The 16,581-nt window shown below is 36.3% G+C and overlaps 1 protein-coding gene across 1 annotated transcript; it reads left to right on the forward strand.

Annotated features, from left to right (window-relative positions):
• Positions 1-7,024: 7,024 nt before the first annotated feature.
• On the forward strand, positions 7,025-10,639 carry LOC149528670 (G-type lectin S-receptor-like serine/threonine-protein kinase At2g19130). The gene is made up of 2 exons (XM_089809575.1): positions 7,025-9,333; positions 10,088-10,639. Exons 1-2 carry the CDS (start codon positions 7,305-7,307, stop codon positions 10,444-10,446), a joined length of 2,388 nt encoding a protein of 795 aa, XP_089665701.1. The 5' UTR covers positions 7,025-7,304; the 3' UTR covers positions 10,447-10,639.
• Positions 10,640-16,581: the final 5,942 nt, after the last annotated feature.

Consider the following 16,581-nt stretch of genomic DNA (forward strand, 5'->3'; position numbering starts at 1 on the left):
ATGTATATTTATGTTCAAAGTTGATTTCTATCAATGATATAGTCTTTTATTATGTAAAAATAGAAATTTTGCCATCTTAATAAATACAAGTTTTGACTTGATTCTAAAGAAAAATGTACACCTGTACTATTTAATTTAATTTTTGACATTAATTAAAATATTAATTTAATAATAATTATCAGACTAATTTAAATATCCTATATTATAAAGCAATCAGTTTGATGGGGACACAACCCAAGAATAGAATGGACACAACAGAAAAGGGAAATTGTATTAGCTAAAAAATAAGCTAGTACATTTAGTACAGAGAAAATAAACTTCAAAACATGCCCTAAGGGCTTACAATAGCATAAATCTGGAGATAATTTCTCCTTTCAGTACCTCTTCTCAAACTCCACTCCAAAACTGCCTTTTACAATGCCAGAAATCTCCTTAAATAGACCCCGAAGGGTTAAGGACTAGGAATACATTTTAGAAAGTGCTAGTAGGCATCGACCAACCAAATAGAAGGTTCTAGAAGCTATGTTAGAAGTTGACACAAATCTAGAAGAATCTAGAAATGGTAATCAAACTTTCGGGAGTCATAACTTTTGAACCGTAGCTCCGATTGACGAACTGTTTATATTTTTGGAAAGCTCTCAAAGTGCTTTATAGCCTTGTGGACTAGCTTCACTCGTCCCCCAAGTTTCGGCCCTTTTTGAGGTCATTTAATACCCCTAGCCTAACTTTGAAGCATTCTTAGGAGGTCTCCACAACCCGAAAAAATACAATAACTTTCAAACTGTGGGGCCCTTTGACCTAATTCTTTTTCTGGAATGCTCTAAATTACAATTACATTCATCTAGCCAATTTACACCTCCTAGTTCACCAAAATGATGGCTCAATTACATACTCCTATTTTTTCAAGATTTACACGAACACTGATAGTGGAACTGTGAGAGTTGGAACCTTTATTTGGCCCAAATGGGTATCCAAAAATGAAAACACATGAAACAGAAATTAAGTCTAAGTATATTTTTTTTGGTGACACAGGATTGCCCTTATACCTCTGGATGCTCCTTCATCATACACCCAGGGTAGATTGAAAAGTGACCCTATCACTTTATGAATGGTAGAGGAAATCCCAAATGGGAAACCTCAGCTACTGAAATCCAAGTTGAGTCTTCGATCGACCATCCTTTCCACTTCACCAAATACTCTTCATACTGCCTATTTTTGGTACTCCTACCCACACAATGATCTAGAATGTCTTCTATCTCCTCCTTCTTAGAAGCAAGAATCGGACATGGCTCTAACACCAGCTCCTCATCTGCACCATCATCATGATACTCTGTTAAATCTGCAATGTTGACAATGGGAGAAATGTGAATACCATCTGAAAGCTCCACCTCATATGCATTTCTTGAGTCATGTTTCTTTAGAACTTTGCAGGGGCCAAATTTCTTCATTTTCAGCTGCTTGTAAGTACCGGCTGGAAATATTTCTTTTCGTAAGTGCACCATGACTAAATCTCCTACTTGGAATTCCTTATGTCTTCTCCTTTGATCAGCCCTAGCTTTATACTCTTGATTCATCTTGGTAATGTGTGCCTGAACCTCCTCATGTAGATGCTTGATATGTTCAGCAAATTTCTCAGCTTCAGCACTTGTCCACTCCCCTTGTTCTATCTTCCTCAGCTCTAGTGCAGTCCTTGGGCTATTCCCATAGACAATTTAGAATGGTGATTTTTTAGTACTCCTATTTATAGAGTTATTGTAAGAAAACTCTACCTATGGTAGAATCAAATCCCATCCCTTGGGCTTATCCCCAACTAAACATCTCAGCAAATTGCCCAGACTTCTGTTTACCACTTCTGTTTGTCCGTCAGTCTGTGGGTGATGCGTGGAACTAAATTTTGAGTCAGTTCTTAACTTTTTCCACAATGTCCTCTAGAAATACCCCACAAATTTAGTATCTCTGTTGGAAACTATGCTCCTTGGAAGACCTTGTAGCCTTACCACCTCTTTGAAAAACAAGTCTGCAATATGGACAGCATCATGAGTTTTGTGGCATGGAATGAAATGTGCCATTTTGGAGAACCTATCAACCACCATGAATACTGAGTCATTACCCCTTTGTGTCCTTGGAAATCCAAGACCAAAATCCATACTTATGTCCTCCCATGGCCTTGATGGAATAGGCAATGGCTGATATAGGCCAGTATTGTGACTAGACCCCTTGGCAACTTGACAAACTTGGCAACTCTGTACAAACTTCTTCACATCCTGTGAAATTTGAGGCCAAAAATAATGCTCTCTAAGAATTTAAATGGTCTTATCTTGACCAAATTGTCCTGCCATCCCTCCACTATGTTTCTACTTAATCAGATTTTCCCTCATAGAACTCCTCGGAATGCACAATTGACTACCCTTGAACAACATGCCATCCTGAATCAAATAGTTTAACCACTTGGTTCTATCTATAGCAACAGGCTCTTTACAAGCTTTCCATGCTTTAGCAAAATCAAGATCCTCAGGGTACAAATTCTTGAGTTCATCAAACCCAACTACTTCAACCTGCATTACTGTAAGCAACAATTGTCTCCTACTTAGTGCATCTGCAACCCTGTTAGATTTTCCACTTCTATGCTTCAACACAAATGTATAACTCTACAAGAACTCTACCGACTTCATATGCCTCTAATTCAATTTACCTTGGCTATTTAGGTACTGTAATGCCTGATGATCAGTATACAAAATAAATTCCTTTAGCAATAAATAATGCCTCCATTTCTTTAAGGCCTGAACTATTGCATAGAACTCTTGATCATAAATAGAATACTTATTCTTTGCATCATTCAATTTTTCACTAAAATATGCAATAGGCTTACCTTCTTGGCCTAATACAGCCCCAATAGCACTGCCACAGGCATCACAATCTACCTGGAAAACCTTTCTAAAATCTGAAACTGCCAACACAGGCTGTTTAGTTACCTTCTTCTTCAGCAATTCAAAACTTCTCACAGCTGCTGCAGTCCATTTGAACTCTTTTCTATCCCCTCTTATTGTATCAGTTAGGGGTGCACATATGCAACTGAAATTCTTAATAAACTTCCTGTAAAAACTAACCAGACCATGAAATGATCTTACCTCAGTAGCAGACCTCGGAGTAGGCCATTCCAAGATGGCATTTACCTTCTTTGGATCCATTTTGAGACCTTCAGGTGATATAACAAATCCCAAATAGATTAACTCCCTTTTTGCAAAGATACACTTCTTCAGATTAATTAATAGTTTCTCTTCCCTTAGCCTTTCAAGGACACTACAAATATGCAGTAAATGTTCTTCCAAAATCTTGCTGAAAATAAAAATATCATCCAAATAAACAATAACAAATTTTCCCAAAAACTTCTTAAGTACCTCATTCATGAGCCGCATGAAGGTTCTTGGGGCGTTCGTCAATCCAAAGGGCATGAATAACCACTCATAAAGACCCTCCTTGGTCTTGAAGGTTGTTTTCCACTCATCTCCTTCTTGAATCCATATCTGGTGATAACCACTCTTCAAATCTATCTTTGTGAAGTACTGAGCTCCACTCAAGCAGTCTATAAGATCATCCATCTTTGGCAAAGGAAATCGGTACTTGATGGTGATCCTATTTATAGCTTGAGAATCTGTACAGATACTCCACTCTCCATCCTTCTTTGGTGCGAGTACTGCAAGTACTGCACATGGACTCAGGCTCTCTTGAATTAAGCCCTTCCTCAACAACTCCTGAACCTGTTTATTTAGCTCCTCTATTTTAGTAGGAGTCATCCTGTGAGCAGCCTTGTTAGGCAAACTAGCTCCTGGAATCAGATCTATCTAATGACTAATTTTCCTTACTGGTGGCAATCCATCTGGAACATTATCAGAGATAATATCTCCAAATTCCCCTAGTAAATCATAAACTTCAAGTGATATTTCACTACTACCTTCTTTATCTTTCCTAGGAATCAAAGCATAGCACATATGCTAATGTTTCATGCCATCTAAAAAATTCCTTCCATCAACAAGACAAATCCTAGCACTGCTACATACCTTTTCACCTTCCTTTTTCATGGGCTTCAATTTGTGGTGAACTCCATCCTTTTTCAGAGAGTATATGTTTGCATGTCCATCATGTACTACATGTCTATCAAACTGCCATGGTCTACCCAACAATAGATGGAAAACATCCAACAAAATAACATCACAGAGAACTTCATCATGGTAACTCCCAATTTTAAATTTCACTAAACATTGTTCACTTACCAGGACCTTATGATCATCTTTTACCCAAGCAATCCAATAGGGCTGGGGATTTTTTTCCCTCTTGAGCTTCAACTTAGAGACCATCTCTTCTGATACTAAGTTATCAGTGCTACCACCATCAATGATCACGTCACAACATTTATCCTCACACTTGCATCTGGTATGGAACAAAATCCTCCGTTGTCCTAGTTCAATCTCACCACTTAGTAGGACTCTTTCATTTACTAAGGTCTCTCCTCTTTCTGCATCCTCTGAATGTGATGATTGTGCATCCTCATCCACATGAGCAACCCTAGCTTGGCCCTTAGTTCTCATATCTGTCCTTCCTTGTCGTTGAGGGCATTCAAAAGCATGATGACCTTCTTCATTGCAATGGAAACAGGTACCATGAAAGCCTCCTCTTCCTTGTCCATGTCCTCTACCTCTTCCTCTTTGATTTCCAAAGTCTTGATCATGGAAGCAGTTGAAACCCTCATTCCTCTGGTTCCTACTAGTACCCACATCTTCATTTTTCTTTTGGGTTTCATTGTGGCCTCCAGATGACCTACCACTTCCCCTTCCTCCTTGACCGCGCCCTCTTTGTCTTCCTTCAAACCTTTTATTCAACTTCTCTTCAACTCGTAGGGCAAACTGGTATGTCTCTTCAACGCTGGTCATTCTTACTAGACTTAATTCCTCCTGGATGGTAGGTCGCAACCCACTGATATAACGAACAACCTTCTCCTTATTTGCTTTTGCATGCCCTGCTCTAATCAAGAGTTAGTAAAATTCTTCTGTATATTCTTGGACTGATCTTCTTGCTTGCTTTAACCCATGCATCTTCTTAAACAAATCAAGCTTGTAGTCCATAGGAATGAACTGCTTCTTCAATTTGTCCACCATGCGATGCCATCTTGTGATCTTCTCCTTTCCTCTTCTGTTTCTTTCCAATTGAACCTCTTGCCACCAGATTTTGGCATGGCCTTTCAGTTTTGCCTTTGCAAACTTAATCCTATCTGGGTCCCTGATATCCTCATACTCAAAGTATTCCTCCAGTTCATTGATGCAATCGATCAACTCATCTAGTTTCAGATTTCCATAAAATACACCCACTTCAATTGTAGGTCTTTTCCCAAACTTAGTAATGGCCCTAAAAAGCCTTTCCTCTGCATGATTCAGAACTTCCTCGTCAAATTCCCCTTCTGGTCTAACTTCATCTTCTTCGTTGTCATCTTCACTTTCATCACCTATGGCCACAGTTGCTCCTCTACAGAGCTCCTCCTGCAATGCTTGTACCTTCCTTTGGAGGGCTCTAATATCCTCAGGATTAATAGCTCTGGCCCTTTCGCCACACTCTATTCGTGGAGGCATCTTCTTAACTCAAACCCACAACTATACAGTCCTGGTGCAAACTACCTCACAGTCGGCACTCTATCTACACACTCAGGAAAACCAGCTCTGATACCACTTGATGGGGACACAACCCAAGAATAGAATGGACAAAATAGAAAAGGGAAATTGTATTAACTAAAAAATAAGCTAGTACATTTAGTACAGAGAAAATAAACTTCAAAACATGGCCTAAGGACTTACAATAGCATAAATCTAGCGATAATTTCTCCTTTCAGTGCCTCCTCTCAAACTCCACTCTAAAACTGCCTTTTACAATGCCAGAAATCTCCTTAAATAGACCCCGGAGGGTTAAGGACTAGGAGTACATTTTAGAAAGTACTCGTAGGCATCCACTGACCAAATAGAGGATTCCAAAAGCTACGTTAGAAGTCGGCGCAAATTTAGAAGAATCCAGAAATGGTAACCGAACTTTTGGAAGGTATAACTTTTGAACCGTAGCTTCGATTGACGAATCGTTTACATTTTCGGAAAGCTCTCGAAGCGCTCTATAGCCCTATGGACAAGCTTTGCTTGTCCCCCAATTTTCAACCATTTTCGAGGTCATTTAATGCCCTTAATCTGACTTTGAAGCATTCTTAGGAGGTCTCCACAACCCGAAAAATTGCAATAACTTTCAAACCATGGGGCCTTTTGACCTGATTCTTTTTCTGGAATGCTCTAAATTACAATTACATTCATCTAGCCAATTTACGCCTCCTAGTTCACCAAAATGATGACTCAATTACATACTCCTATTTTTTCGAGATTTACACGAACACTGATAGTGGAACTATGAGAGTTGGAACCTTTATTTGGCCCAAATGGATATCCAAAAATGAAAACACATGAAATAGAAATTAAGTCTAAGTATATATTTTTTGGTGACACAAAATTGCCCTTATACCTCTGGATGCTCCTGCATCACAGTTAAGTATGAATTTTCATTGTGATATGATAAAAGATCAGTGTCATATGAGAAAAGATCAATTCCAACAAAATATATGAACCATTTAGCCAACATGTATATTTATGTTCAGAGTTGATTTCTATCAATGATATAGTCTTTTATTATGTAAAAATAGAAATTTTGCCATCTTAATGAATACAAGTTCTGACTTGATTCTAAAGAAAAATGTACACCTGTACACTTTTATTTTATTTTATTTTTGACATTAATTACAATATTAATTTAATAATAATTATCAGACTAATTTAAATATCCTATGCGCATTATTTATTCAACTAGCACATTAAGAGTCTTCGAAGTAGCGTACATATTTATCAAGCCTGCTTTCCACTCTGCGACTTGACTTCTCTCTGTAAGAAGAGAAGCTTGTCCGACTTGACCTATTAAAAGCTGTGACTTCAGATATCTGATTTTGAGGGTTACTGTCACTGGTTACGATAAATATCATATTAATTTTGCTTCTAATGCATAAACAAATCTCTTTCTTTGGTCGCCGAAACTGAATTATACATAGGTAATCAACTCTTCATAAGAACAGCCACGTGAACGATGGGGGATCCGGCTTTTGACTTGCAAGTTGTAAAACAAGCAATCCATCTAAGACCCGCAAGCAGAAGCAGAATTCAAAGTTCGCACCATGACCCAATTTCGCAATAAAAGACCCAGTTCGGTTACTTCAATCTCACAACAAAAAAATGGGGGCAGTCCATAACCTACGTCTTTCTACGCTGCTCTTTCTACTGGTTTTATCTATAATAAAACCCATCTCTGGTGCAGAGCATGCCATAGCCGTGGGTCAAACTCTGACAGGCACGCAAACCAAAACATCCCCAAACGGCGTCTTCAAATTAGGGTTCTTTAAGCTCAAGGGCACAGAAAACTGGTACGCTGGCCTCTTTTACGCCCAATTTCAGAACCAGACGGTCGCATGGCTGATCAACCAGGTAACCCCATTGAAGAACAATTCAGCCATCCTGAATCTCACAGAAAGCGGCAGCCTGGTGCTCTCCTACGGCAACACGGTCATATGGACAAGCAACGGCACCTCCAAACCCGCTTCGAGTGCAAACATAACAAACAGTGGCAACCTGGCCGTATTTGGAGCTCAAAACAGGTCAGAAATCCTCTGGCAGAGCTTCGATCATCCGCAGAACACATGGCTTTCAGGGATGAAGCTCACCTACACGCATCGGCTGACCTCATGGACTACCCCATGGGATCCCACCCCGGGGCTCTACAGTTACCTCCTCGACGCACCGAACGATCAGCTGATTCTCCAGGGAAGGAATTCCGTCAAGTACTGGGAATCCGGGTCATGGAATGGCAAAATCTTCAGCAAGCTCCCCGAGATGAGCACGGGTTATATGTATCACAATTACGTTTACTCCAACGAGACCAGAGCAGGCAAGTATTTCATGTATATCGTCAACCCAGAGATAAATATTCCCACCCGTTTCGTCATGTCGGAGTCCGGCGACCTAAAGTTGTATAGCCAGTTGAAGAAGACCAACTCCTGGACGATGTTTTGGGCGCAGCCTCGGGACCAGTGCGAGGTTTATGCTCTCTGTGGAGCTTTCGGGAGCTGCACGAAGAACAATCTGCAGTTCTGCAGCTGCTTGACGGGCTTTACGCCGAGGGACACGCGGGCATGGCAGGCACAGGCGTGGTCCGAAGGGTGTAGAAGACGGACCAATTTGTACTGTAGTAATACTACCACGGATGGATTCATGGAACTCACCGGGAAAACATTTCCTGCCGGTGCTTTGGCCGGATCCGCTGAAAATTGCCGGAGTTCTTGCCTTGGAAATTGTTCGTGCACGGCGTATGCCTATGACGGAGGGGATTGCAAGCACTGGGCCCGCGAGTTGCTCGACTTGGCTGATTCTTCGTCGGAGACTCGTTCCATTTTCGTCCGGCTGGCGGCGGTGGACATTCCGGCCTCCCTGTCGGAAAAGAAATCTGTGGCGGCGGCAGTCCTGGGCGGTGCAATTGGTGGCGGCGCCGCTCTCTTGGGTGTGGGATTTGTGGTTTTGTTCGTCCTCTGGCGGCGGAGATCACTGCTTCAATCAGCCGAGTATGTTGGTCCTCTCACTGTTTACAGCTACAAAGAGCTCCAGTCCGCAACCAAGAACTTTTCTGAGCGGCTGGGTGGAGGGGGATTCGGATCAGTTTTCAAAGGGAGTCTTGGGGATAAGACTAAAACCCCAGTGGCGGTGAAAAGGCTTGAGGGTATCAGGCAGGGGGAGAAGCAGTTTCGGATGGAGGTCAGCACGATTGGGATAATACAGCATGTGAATTTGATCCGCCTGAGAGGATTTTGTTCCGAGGGCTCCAACAGAATGCTTGTCTATGATTATCTCCCCAGTGGATCGCTTGACAAGTGGTTGTTCTCTAAGAATGAGAGCGCGCCTGTCTTGGACTGGAAGACTCGGTTCGGCATCGTCCTCGGTGTGGCCCGTGGGATTCTGTACCTGCACGAGAAGTGTAGGGACTGTATCATACATTGTGATATTAAGCCTGAGAACATACTGCTTGATGAGGACTTCTGTCCCAAGGTTGCCGATTTCGGGCTCTCTAAATTGATGGGCAGAGAGTTCAGTCATGTTTTAACGTCCATGCGAGGAACCAGAGGGTACCTGGCGCCTGAATGGATTTCTGGTCAACCCATTACTCCAAAGGCCGATGTCTATAGCTTTGGCATGACTCTGATCCAAATAATTGCAGGTCAGTTGATGTTTTTTCGTAAGCTGGGTTGGACAGCTAGGCAATGAATTTAGCACCTACATGCATAAATTTCACAACCACAATTTAGTACAATGCATTCTGAAATCGTAAATTAATTGTCGCAGTTGGGTAGTGTAATTGATAAAAATTGGGTAGAACTTTGACAATAACTTTAGCAACCGTAATTTTAGAAACCAACCAATAGAGTCGTTGCTAGTCATTACAAATTATTTAAAATGATTTATGTCTCTTGAAATTTGGTCGTATAGCTAATAGGATTCGAGAGACCTAGGAAAACTCTCGAATCAATTGAAAGTTGGGTAATAAGATTTATAGATTTGGATCGATATTGGGTAGCGTAATAGGTAGAAAACAGTAATTTCAAATTTGAAATGTCAAATCATTGTAATTTATATAAATTGGGTAGATAATATTAAAGGAATTAAGTAGGATTAGAAAAAATTTCAAATTATTTATATTTCTAAAGGATAAATGGTATGATAAGAATTTCTTAGAACTAGGTAATAATTTATAACAAAATGTGAAAATTAGTCATAGATTATCTAAAATCTCAAACCACTCATGTTTTTTAGGTTTGGATGGTGTAATTGATTTGAATATGGTACAACACATAAAATAAATTTAGCAATTTAACAGAAGATGCTTTACAATTTTTGTAAACTATATCAAATACAAAGTAAATTATTTGTCTAGAAAATTTTTAGTATATAACTAATAAGTATCTCTAGTGCAGGTCAACGGATCATGGAGGAAAATGCACAAAATAGTGGATGGTTCTTTCCCACTTGGGCTGCTACCCAAATCAATCAAGAGAACACTATCAATCTATTGGATGATAAATTGAACAACGATGTTGATGCAGAAGAATTAAAGAGGGTTGCAATGGTGGGGGGATGGTGCATTCAGGATGGCGAAGATCAAAGGCCAGCCATGAGCCAAGTTGTACAAATACTAGAAGGTACTGCAAGTGTTTCCATTCCTCCCATCCCTAGATCTCTTCAAGCATTAGTGGAAAAATCTAGTAGCCTAATGTTTTATTGGGATAAAGAGACAAAATCTATGATAAATAATCAGCTATCATGTACTAGTTAAATGTTGTAAACCATTTAGGTACATGCTTAGAGATATTGTCAAATTCTCTAACATCCATCTTTGAAAGTTATCATCTATCCAAGTTTCATAAAAGTTGCTTTCCATTCCCAATCTTTTACAATATTTAATATGTATCACTAGTATATCAAAAGACTAGAGAGTTTGTATATATACAATTATGAATTAGTTTTTCTAGTCGTGACTTTTTTCGAGTATTGTATGTATCATTAATTAGTCAATATATTACAACTTGGATAATCAATAGATTCATAAAAGTTCTACAACCTATTCTTAAATTTTAAATTAGTCTTTTCTAATATTAAATGTACCATTGCTAAGTCAAATATTGAGAAAATTTGTATATAGACCTAAATTATTTATTTTTAACATATTTATAAATATAAATATCTAAAATTTAGGGCATCTTACTTTTCTACTTTGTGCTTTAACCAATATTATGCATACAAGTGAATTTATGAAATTATTTTTCTATATATTTACATATCTTTTATGTGTAAGTCATAAAATATTTATTGTATATCAAGTTTAATGGAGCATACATTTCTTCTTAATTAGTGTTTATTTTTGTTGACTTATGATTCCTTGACAACGTGATTGGAATATTGTCTAGATATTCTAAAATGCATATGTGAAATGTTATTTTGACCTTTATGCTTTTATATTATTTATTGGAATAATTATTACTTTGAAGCATTTCAAAAGCTTAAAATTTATTTATTTTTCTTTTTTTCCATTTATCTTTGTCATGTTTTATATGTAATAAGTTAAATCATTTGAAATATTGTATTTTACTACAATTTTGAATAATTTTTGTAAGTTTATTTCTATGTACATCTAATTACCATTATTAAACAATATTAATATTGTTATTTTATCAAAAAAAAAATATAATACAATTTTTCTATATGTAAATGAAAAAAATAGAATTGTGTTATTAAGAGAAATAAGATCAAGGAACTAAATTGATTGTATTGAAAATATACTCTAGGAATTTTATTAAATTAGATAATATACATTTTTAATGTGCATTTTTTTTATATAAAAAAGAAACCAAAATGGGTTTGGCAAAAAATATTAGCTGATAAGCAACAAAAACTTACTTGTAATAGATTCTTAACCTAGCCCCTTTTCTTAATAAAAAATAAATAAATCAACATTAACATGTCTCACTTTCTAAATTTACTCCATCGTGTAGGCTAGCTATCGAACTAGATATTAAAAATATACATAAGATTTATAATGTTCTTACCTATAGGACAATAGAGTCCAACTTTAAAACATAACAAAAGACTATCATAGTAGAGGACAAAACAATAACATAAAGAAAATAAAAGACAAGAGTGCTAGCTCTCTTTTTTCTCCTTATTCGTTTTATCCAACAAGACATGAAGCCAATCATCCACTAGGAAGCGGTATAGGGACGTTGTGGTGTCTACATCAATAGAGGTAGCATGACCATCCTTCTTAGTATGTAGGAGGTTTAGAGTAGTCGCAACTGAGTGCATCACTTTGACCATTAAGTTGGTGACCTCATCAAACCTATCTTCCAAATTATCCTATCCCTTCCTCAACTTCTATACATTCTCCTCTAGTTCACCAAGCTACCCTCAAAACAACCCCGAATACTAATTTCCTATGAAACCTCTAGGTTACTCCATTCTTTCTTATTTTTTCCTTTATATAATTTTGTTGAGAAAGAGAGGTAATAGTGTTTGAGTCTTAATGGTCACCCCTTATGTTATGTTCTTCAATATTATGGGTTTCATCTTTGAGAGTGTAGGAAACATTAGATGGGATAGGACATGATTAGCTATCCATGGGGCTACATTCACCCTTAGTTTGAGGGCCTTTACCTGTAGAGTCATCCTCAATATACTTCCCATGGTTTGTCTTTTTTTTCTACCTCTTGGTATATTTTAAAACATTTTTCACTACTCATAGGGTCTGAGCTAATGGTGTATTGTTCTTTTTCCTTGGGGTTGCCTTGCTTCACATTATTTCTAGGCCTCGGGGACCTTTTCCTTCTCATTCCAACCTCATCTTCTAAGTCAATAACACTAACATATTTCTTCATCTTTATTTTTTAGAGAATGTATGAGGGGCCAAAATTAGAATGCTTGGTATCTATCACCAGACTAGCCTTGACGAAATTCTAGGTCATTGAAATAGACAAGAATGGGTTGTAATATCTTTAAGAAACTATATACAAGTTTAAGAGAAGCTCTATTTTATCTTTAGATAGTGATCATACTGGGGCATTTTGCTAGAGCTGGAAGGAGTTTTATTTTTATGGATGATGTTAGGGAATATATTCACTATAAGTTTGATATATTAAGAGAAATATATTTGTGCAATAGATTTTAAAATCATTTACAAGGATGATAAGATTATTAAGGAAGGTTTTGAGAACTCAGGGAAACTTAATGTTGCATAGTATATTATTTTTGGAGAATTTTGTAATGAAGAGTGGTCAACAATTTAAAGAAAATACATAACATATTTTTAATTGGTGATAACCTAATCTAAATCAATCATGACCTAATTCATAAGGTAACATAATTGATAATTCAAGGTATTAATCCCATCACTGCATAGAATGGTAAGAAATTAGTGTAACATACCTCTAGAACAATATGGAATCCTAGAGGTATGATGCTTAACAAGATTAAACATGATGATCTAAGATTAATGAGTAAAATGCTAGCCTATAATATTTATTTTGGTTCAAGAAGATGAGCTATTATTTGTTAGTCCCAACTGATGATTTTAATTAATTATGTGAAAGAATCATATCTTTTTATGTTTTGATTGATGACAAGCCTTAAATGGTTAGGCATTATCCTAATCCAATAGAGTGTCATATCATTTGAGTCATGAATAGGATTTGATTGATGAAGAGAATTTGAAGAAAGTGCGATGATGTAAGTGTTGATAAGGGTAAGGTATTCAATAGGAACTTGAATAAGTTAGACTCTAATAATTTAATGTTGGTTCGATTATATTATATGGTTTAGTTGAGTATTGAAGATCATGAATATGAAATACAATATGGTTAGTGAATAAAGAAATATAGTATTAATTGAGCTACTGCAGTTATCACCAAGCATGTTAGAGAGAGGAGTGAAAAAGTTTAGTGTTATCCTAGTAATTATAGTGTTACCCAAGTCTAGTGTTTACAAAGAAAGTTTTCATATTTATTGTCTATGAATATGAATCTTGAACAAGTTTAGAAAAGATTTAATTAGAGGCTAAAATTTTGGAAAAAAAAAGTGTTCAAAAAGGTTTAAAGATAAGGATGGAGGTAGTTATGATATCAATGACTAGATAAATTCAAAGATGATATGATGAAGGAGATTTGACAATTTTAAATGGAGCACAAAATTCAAGGTGAAAGTATATTTCTGAAGTATCTAGATTCAATGAATCTTAACCTAATGAAGATTTGATGACTGTGATTCAAAAAAAAAAAAACCTAGATGATTCTAGAGGAATGAAAAAAAAAAATCTATTTAAGGGATGAACAATATGTTTATTTTGTGCTAATTGTTGTTGATCAAGTTGAAGAAGAAGATAGTTAGAATGTGAACAAAGAAAAATAGTATGGTGGAGATCAAGGAAAATAAGTGCTAAGTTGATGTATGGAGTGTGTAAATCATCTAGAAAGGAATCAAAAGAATAAGAATAAGAAAAGGAGAGATATGAACAAGAAAAGTAGTGTTAAAACCTAATAGGTAATTTAATTATTAATTTCTTAACATTGTAGCATAAAAAATTCTTAATCAAGTTGACCTAACACTCTTTTGAAATCCTATATGGTAACATTCTTTTCAGTGTTTTGTATGCCCTTCAGAGAAGCCCATTCTTTATAAATATCAAGGAGTGATCATGTCTAGATGATCTTTGGTGTAAATACTATAGCAAGGTCACATTAAGAATGTGTATATAATCTTTAACAAGGTTGGCTCCTAGCAAAGCTCGCTTCATAAGAGTAAAAATATATGGGTTTCCAATTCCTAGCTAGTTTTTCCCTTTATAGTGTTTCCACATTAAATACTTGTGTGAAAATATGTGAATGCTTATTGTGTTGCATCTTTGTTTCATGTTAACTATTAACTAATGTGACTTCGTATAAGTTTAAATATTATTCTCATACTTGATATATAAATGCATAGTAAGTTGAAAACTTTATGCAATGTTTATATTATTTTTAATTATGATGCTAGATTTGGTTATCAAATAAATGATCTGAAAGTTTAAGAATTTTACTATGATAAAAAGTATTTTTAAGGTCTTTAAGATAACAAGGTATAACTCATTCACCCCCATCTTAGTTATATAACATCAACTGGATTTATCCATGCCACATAAAAAGATGTGTGTGGACAAAGTTAAAGTAAAACATTTTGAGATTCTTAAAGAGTAGTAATTTGACAACCATGAGAAAAGTATGAAGAAAAAATATGTAGGATTTGTATTTGAGCCTTTAATGATCAATTAAATTTTCTTTTATGTTGTGAATAAATTTTCAAATATTCCTATATCAAAATGGAACTCATGAGAATTAAAAAAAATTTGTTATTGGAGAAAGGAAAATGTGCTTTGCTAGGGTTTGTGTGGCTTCCATCTAAATCCTCATTGTTTCATAGCCAGTCATACTACATTTACTTTGGGACTTGTTTCTATTTATAATGGCATTAGCCTTCTCTAGCCCAACAAGTAACATTGATGTTGGTATTGGAGATGTTGGTGTTGGGGAGAATGGGTACGCTAAACAAATGCCTACACAAGTTCATAACAAAGGTGTTTCATAATGTAATTCCTCTCCTGATATTATTTTGAATGTCAAGGAATTTGATAGTGCATGCACATTGTGAGAACAATAAACCCTGATTAGGTATTTTATGGGTCTAACTCCTTCTAAAAGTGTGTTGAGGGAACGGGTTTCCAAGGTCTCCACACCTCAAGGTGTCTACCTCAAAGGTGTTCAAAACCTTACAAAAGGATTTTTTCTTTTCCATTTTTGCAATCCTAGCCAAGGTGAGCATGTTTTTATTTAAGGCCCCTTGAATGCCACCTCCTCTCTTCTATCCTTTTAGTGTTGGTCGCATGATTTTTTTCTTTTGGATGGCCACAAGATTAAGGTACCCATATAGGTGGAGTTCCTTAGGCTTCCTATCCCATACTGGTCCTTTCTATAAGTCATTACACAAATTGATAGCAAGGTTATTTAGCTTGAGCCTGACAAGTTTCTCAATGCTTGACCACAACATAGGCTTTGTGTTGGGGTCAAACTCTCTAAGGACCTCAAAGAATCTGTGGAAATACAAATAGGTGGTACCAACTTCATTGAGAAGGTGCTTTACCTAAACCTCTCGAATACCTACTATTGGTGTCAGTCCAAAAAATACAAGATTAGGGATTGTCTACTGCTAGAACACAATCATCCACCAATCTAAGAAGCCAAGCTAACTCTGGTATCTAGAAAAGACAAATGCCTTACTATTGTGAAAAAAGGCAAGGGCTCCACTATGGCTAAGGTAGGCTCTTTTTCCGTAGATAATGGTCATCCTAGCTCAAGCCTAGTGTTATTAGAGCCTTCATTCCCTTTTCTCCTATCTCCTTCTATTTCAAACCCTAGTTCTCAGGGGACAACCAATGTTCATACCCCTGACCCTCACCTATAATGGACCTTTTTTCCATATTCTCCTCCTCCCCTTACTAAAATTTGCATTTAGTGTGTGTGTGTGTGTGTGTGTGTGTGTGTGTGTGTGTGTGTGTGTGTGTGTGTGTGTGTGTGTGTGTGTGTGTGTGTGTATAAACTCTAAGAGTCAAGTGTTTTCATAATATAATGATTATATTATATTGATAACAATATAATGATATTAATTATTTATTTATACAAATAAGCTTTCTTTATATTAATTAATATATTATATTAATATTTATATTATAATATATATTAATTGAATAATATATTTATTATATAATTAGATTATAATACTTTATTAATATAGCACATTGCTACTTTAAAATATATCTTAATCATAATTATATTAGATTATTATTATTATTATACAATATATATGATATTATTATATGATTATAATATAATAT

The sequence above is a fragment of the Cupressus sempervirens genome, chromosome 11 (assembly GCF_028749045.1).
Source record: "Cupressus sempervirens isolate cs-2001-9-10 chromosome 11, ASM2874904v1, whole genome shotgun sequence".
Classification (NCBI taxonomy): domain Eukaryota; kingdom Viridiplantae; phylum Streptophyta; class Pinopsida; order Cupressales; family Cupressaceae; genus Cupressus; species Cupressus sempervirens.

Bases quoted from the DNA above. Each gene is read 5' to 3' on its own strand.
- LOC149528670 (XM_089809575.1), top strand. From the start codon at position 7,305: ATGGGGGCAGTCCATAACCTACGTCTTTCTACGCTGCTCTTTCTACTG. The intron at 9,334-10,087 runs GTCAGTTGATGT...TCTCTAGTGCAG, and splicing joins TCTGATCCAAATAATTGCAG to GTCAACGGATCATGGAGGAA.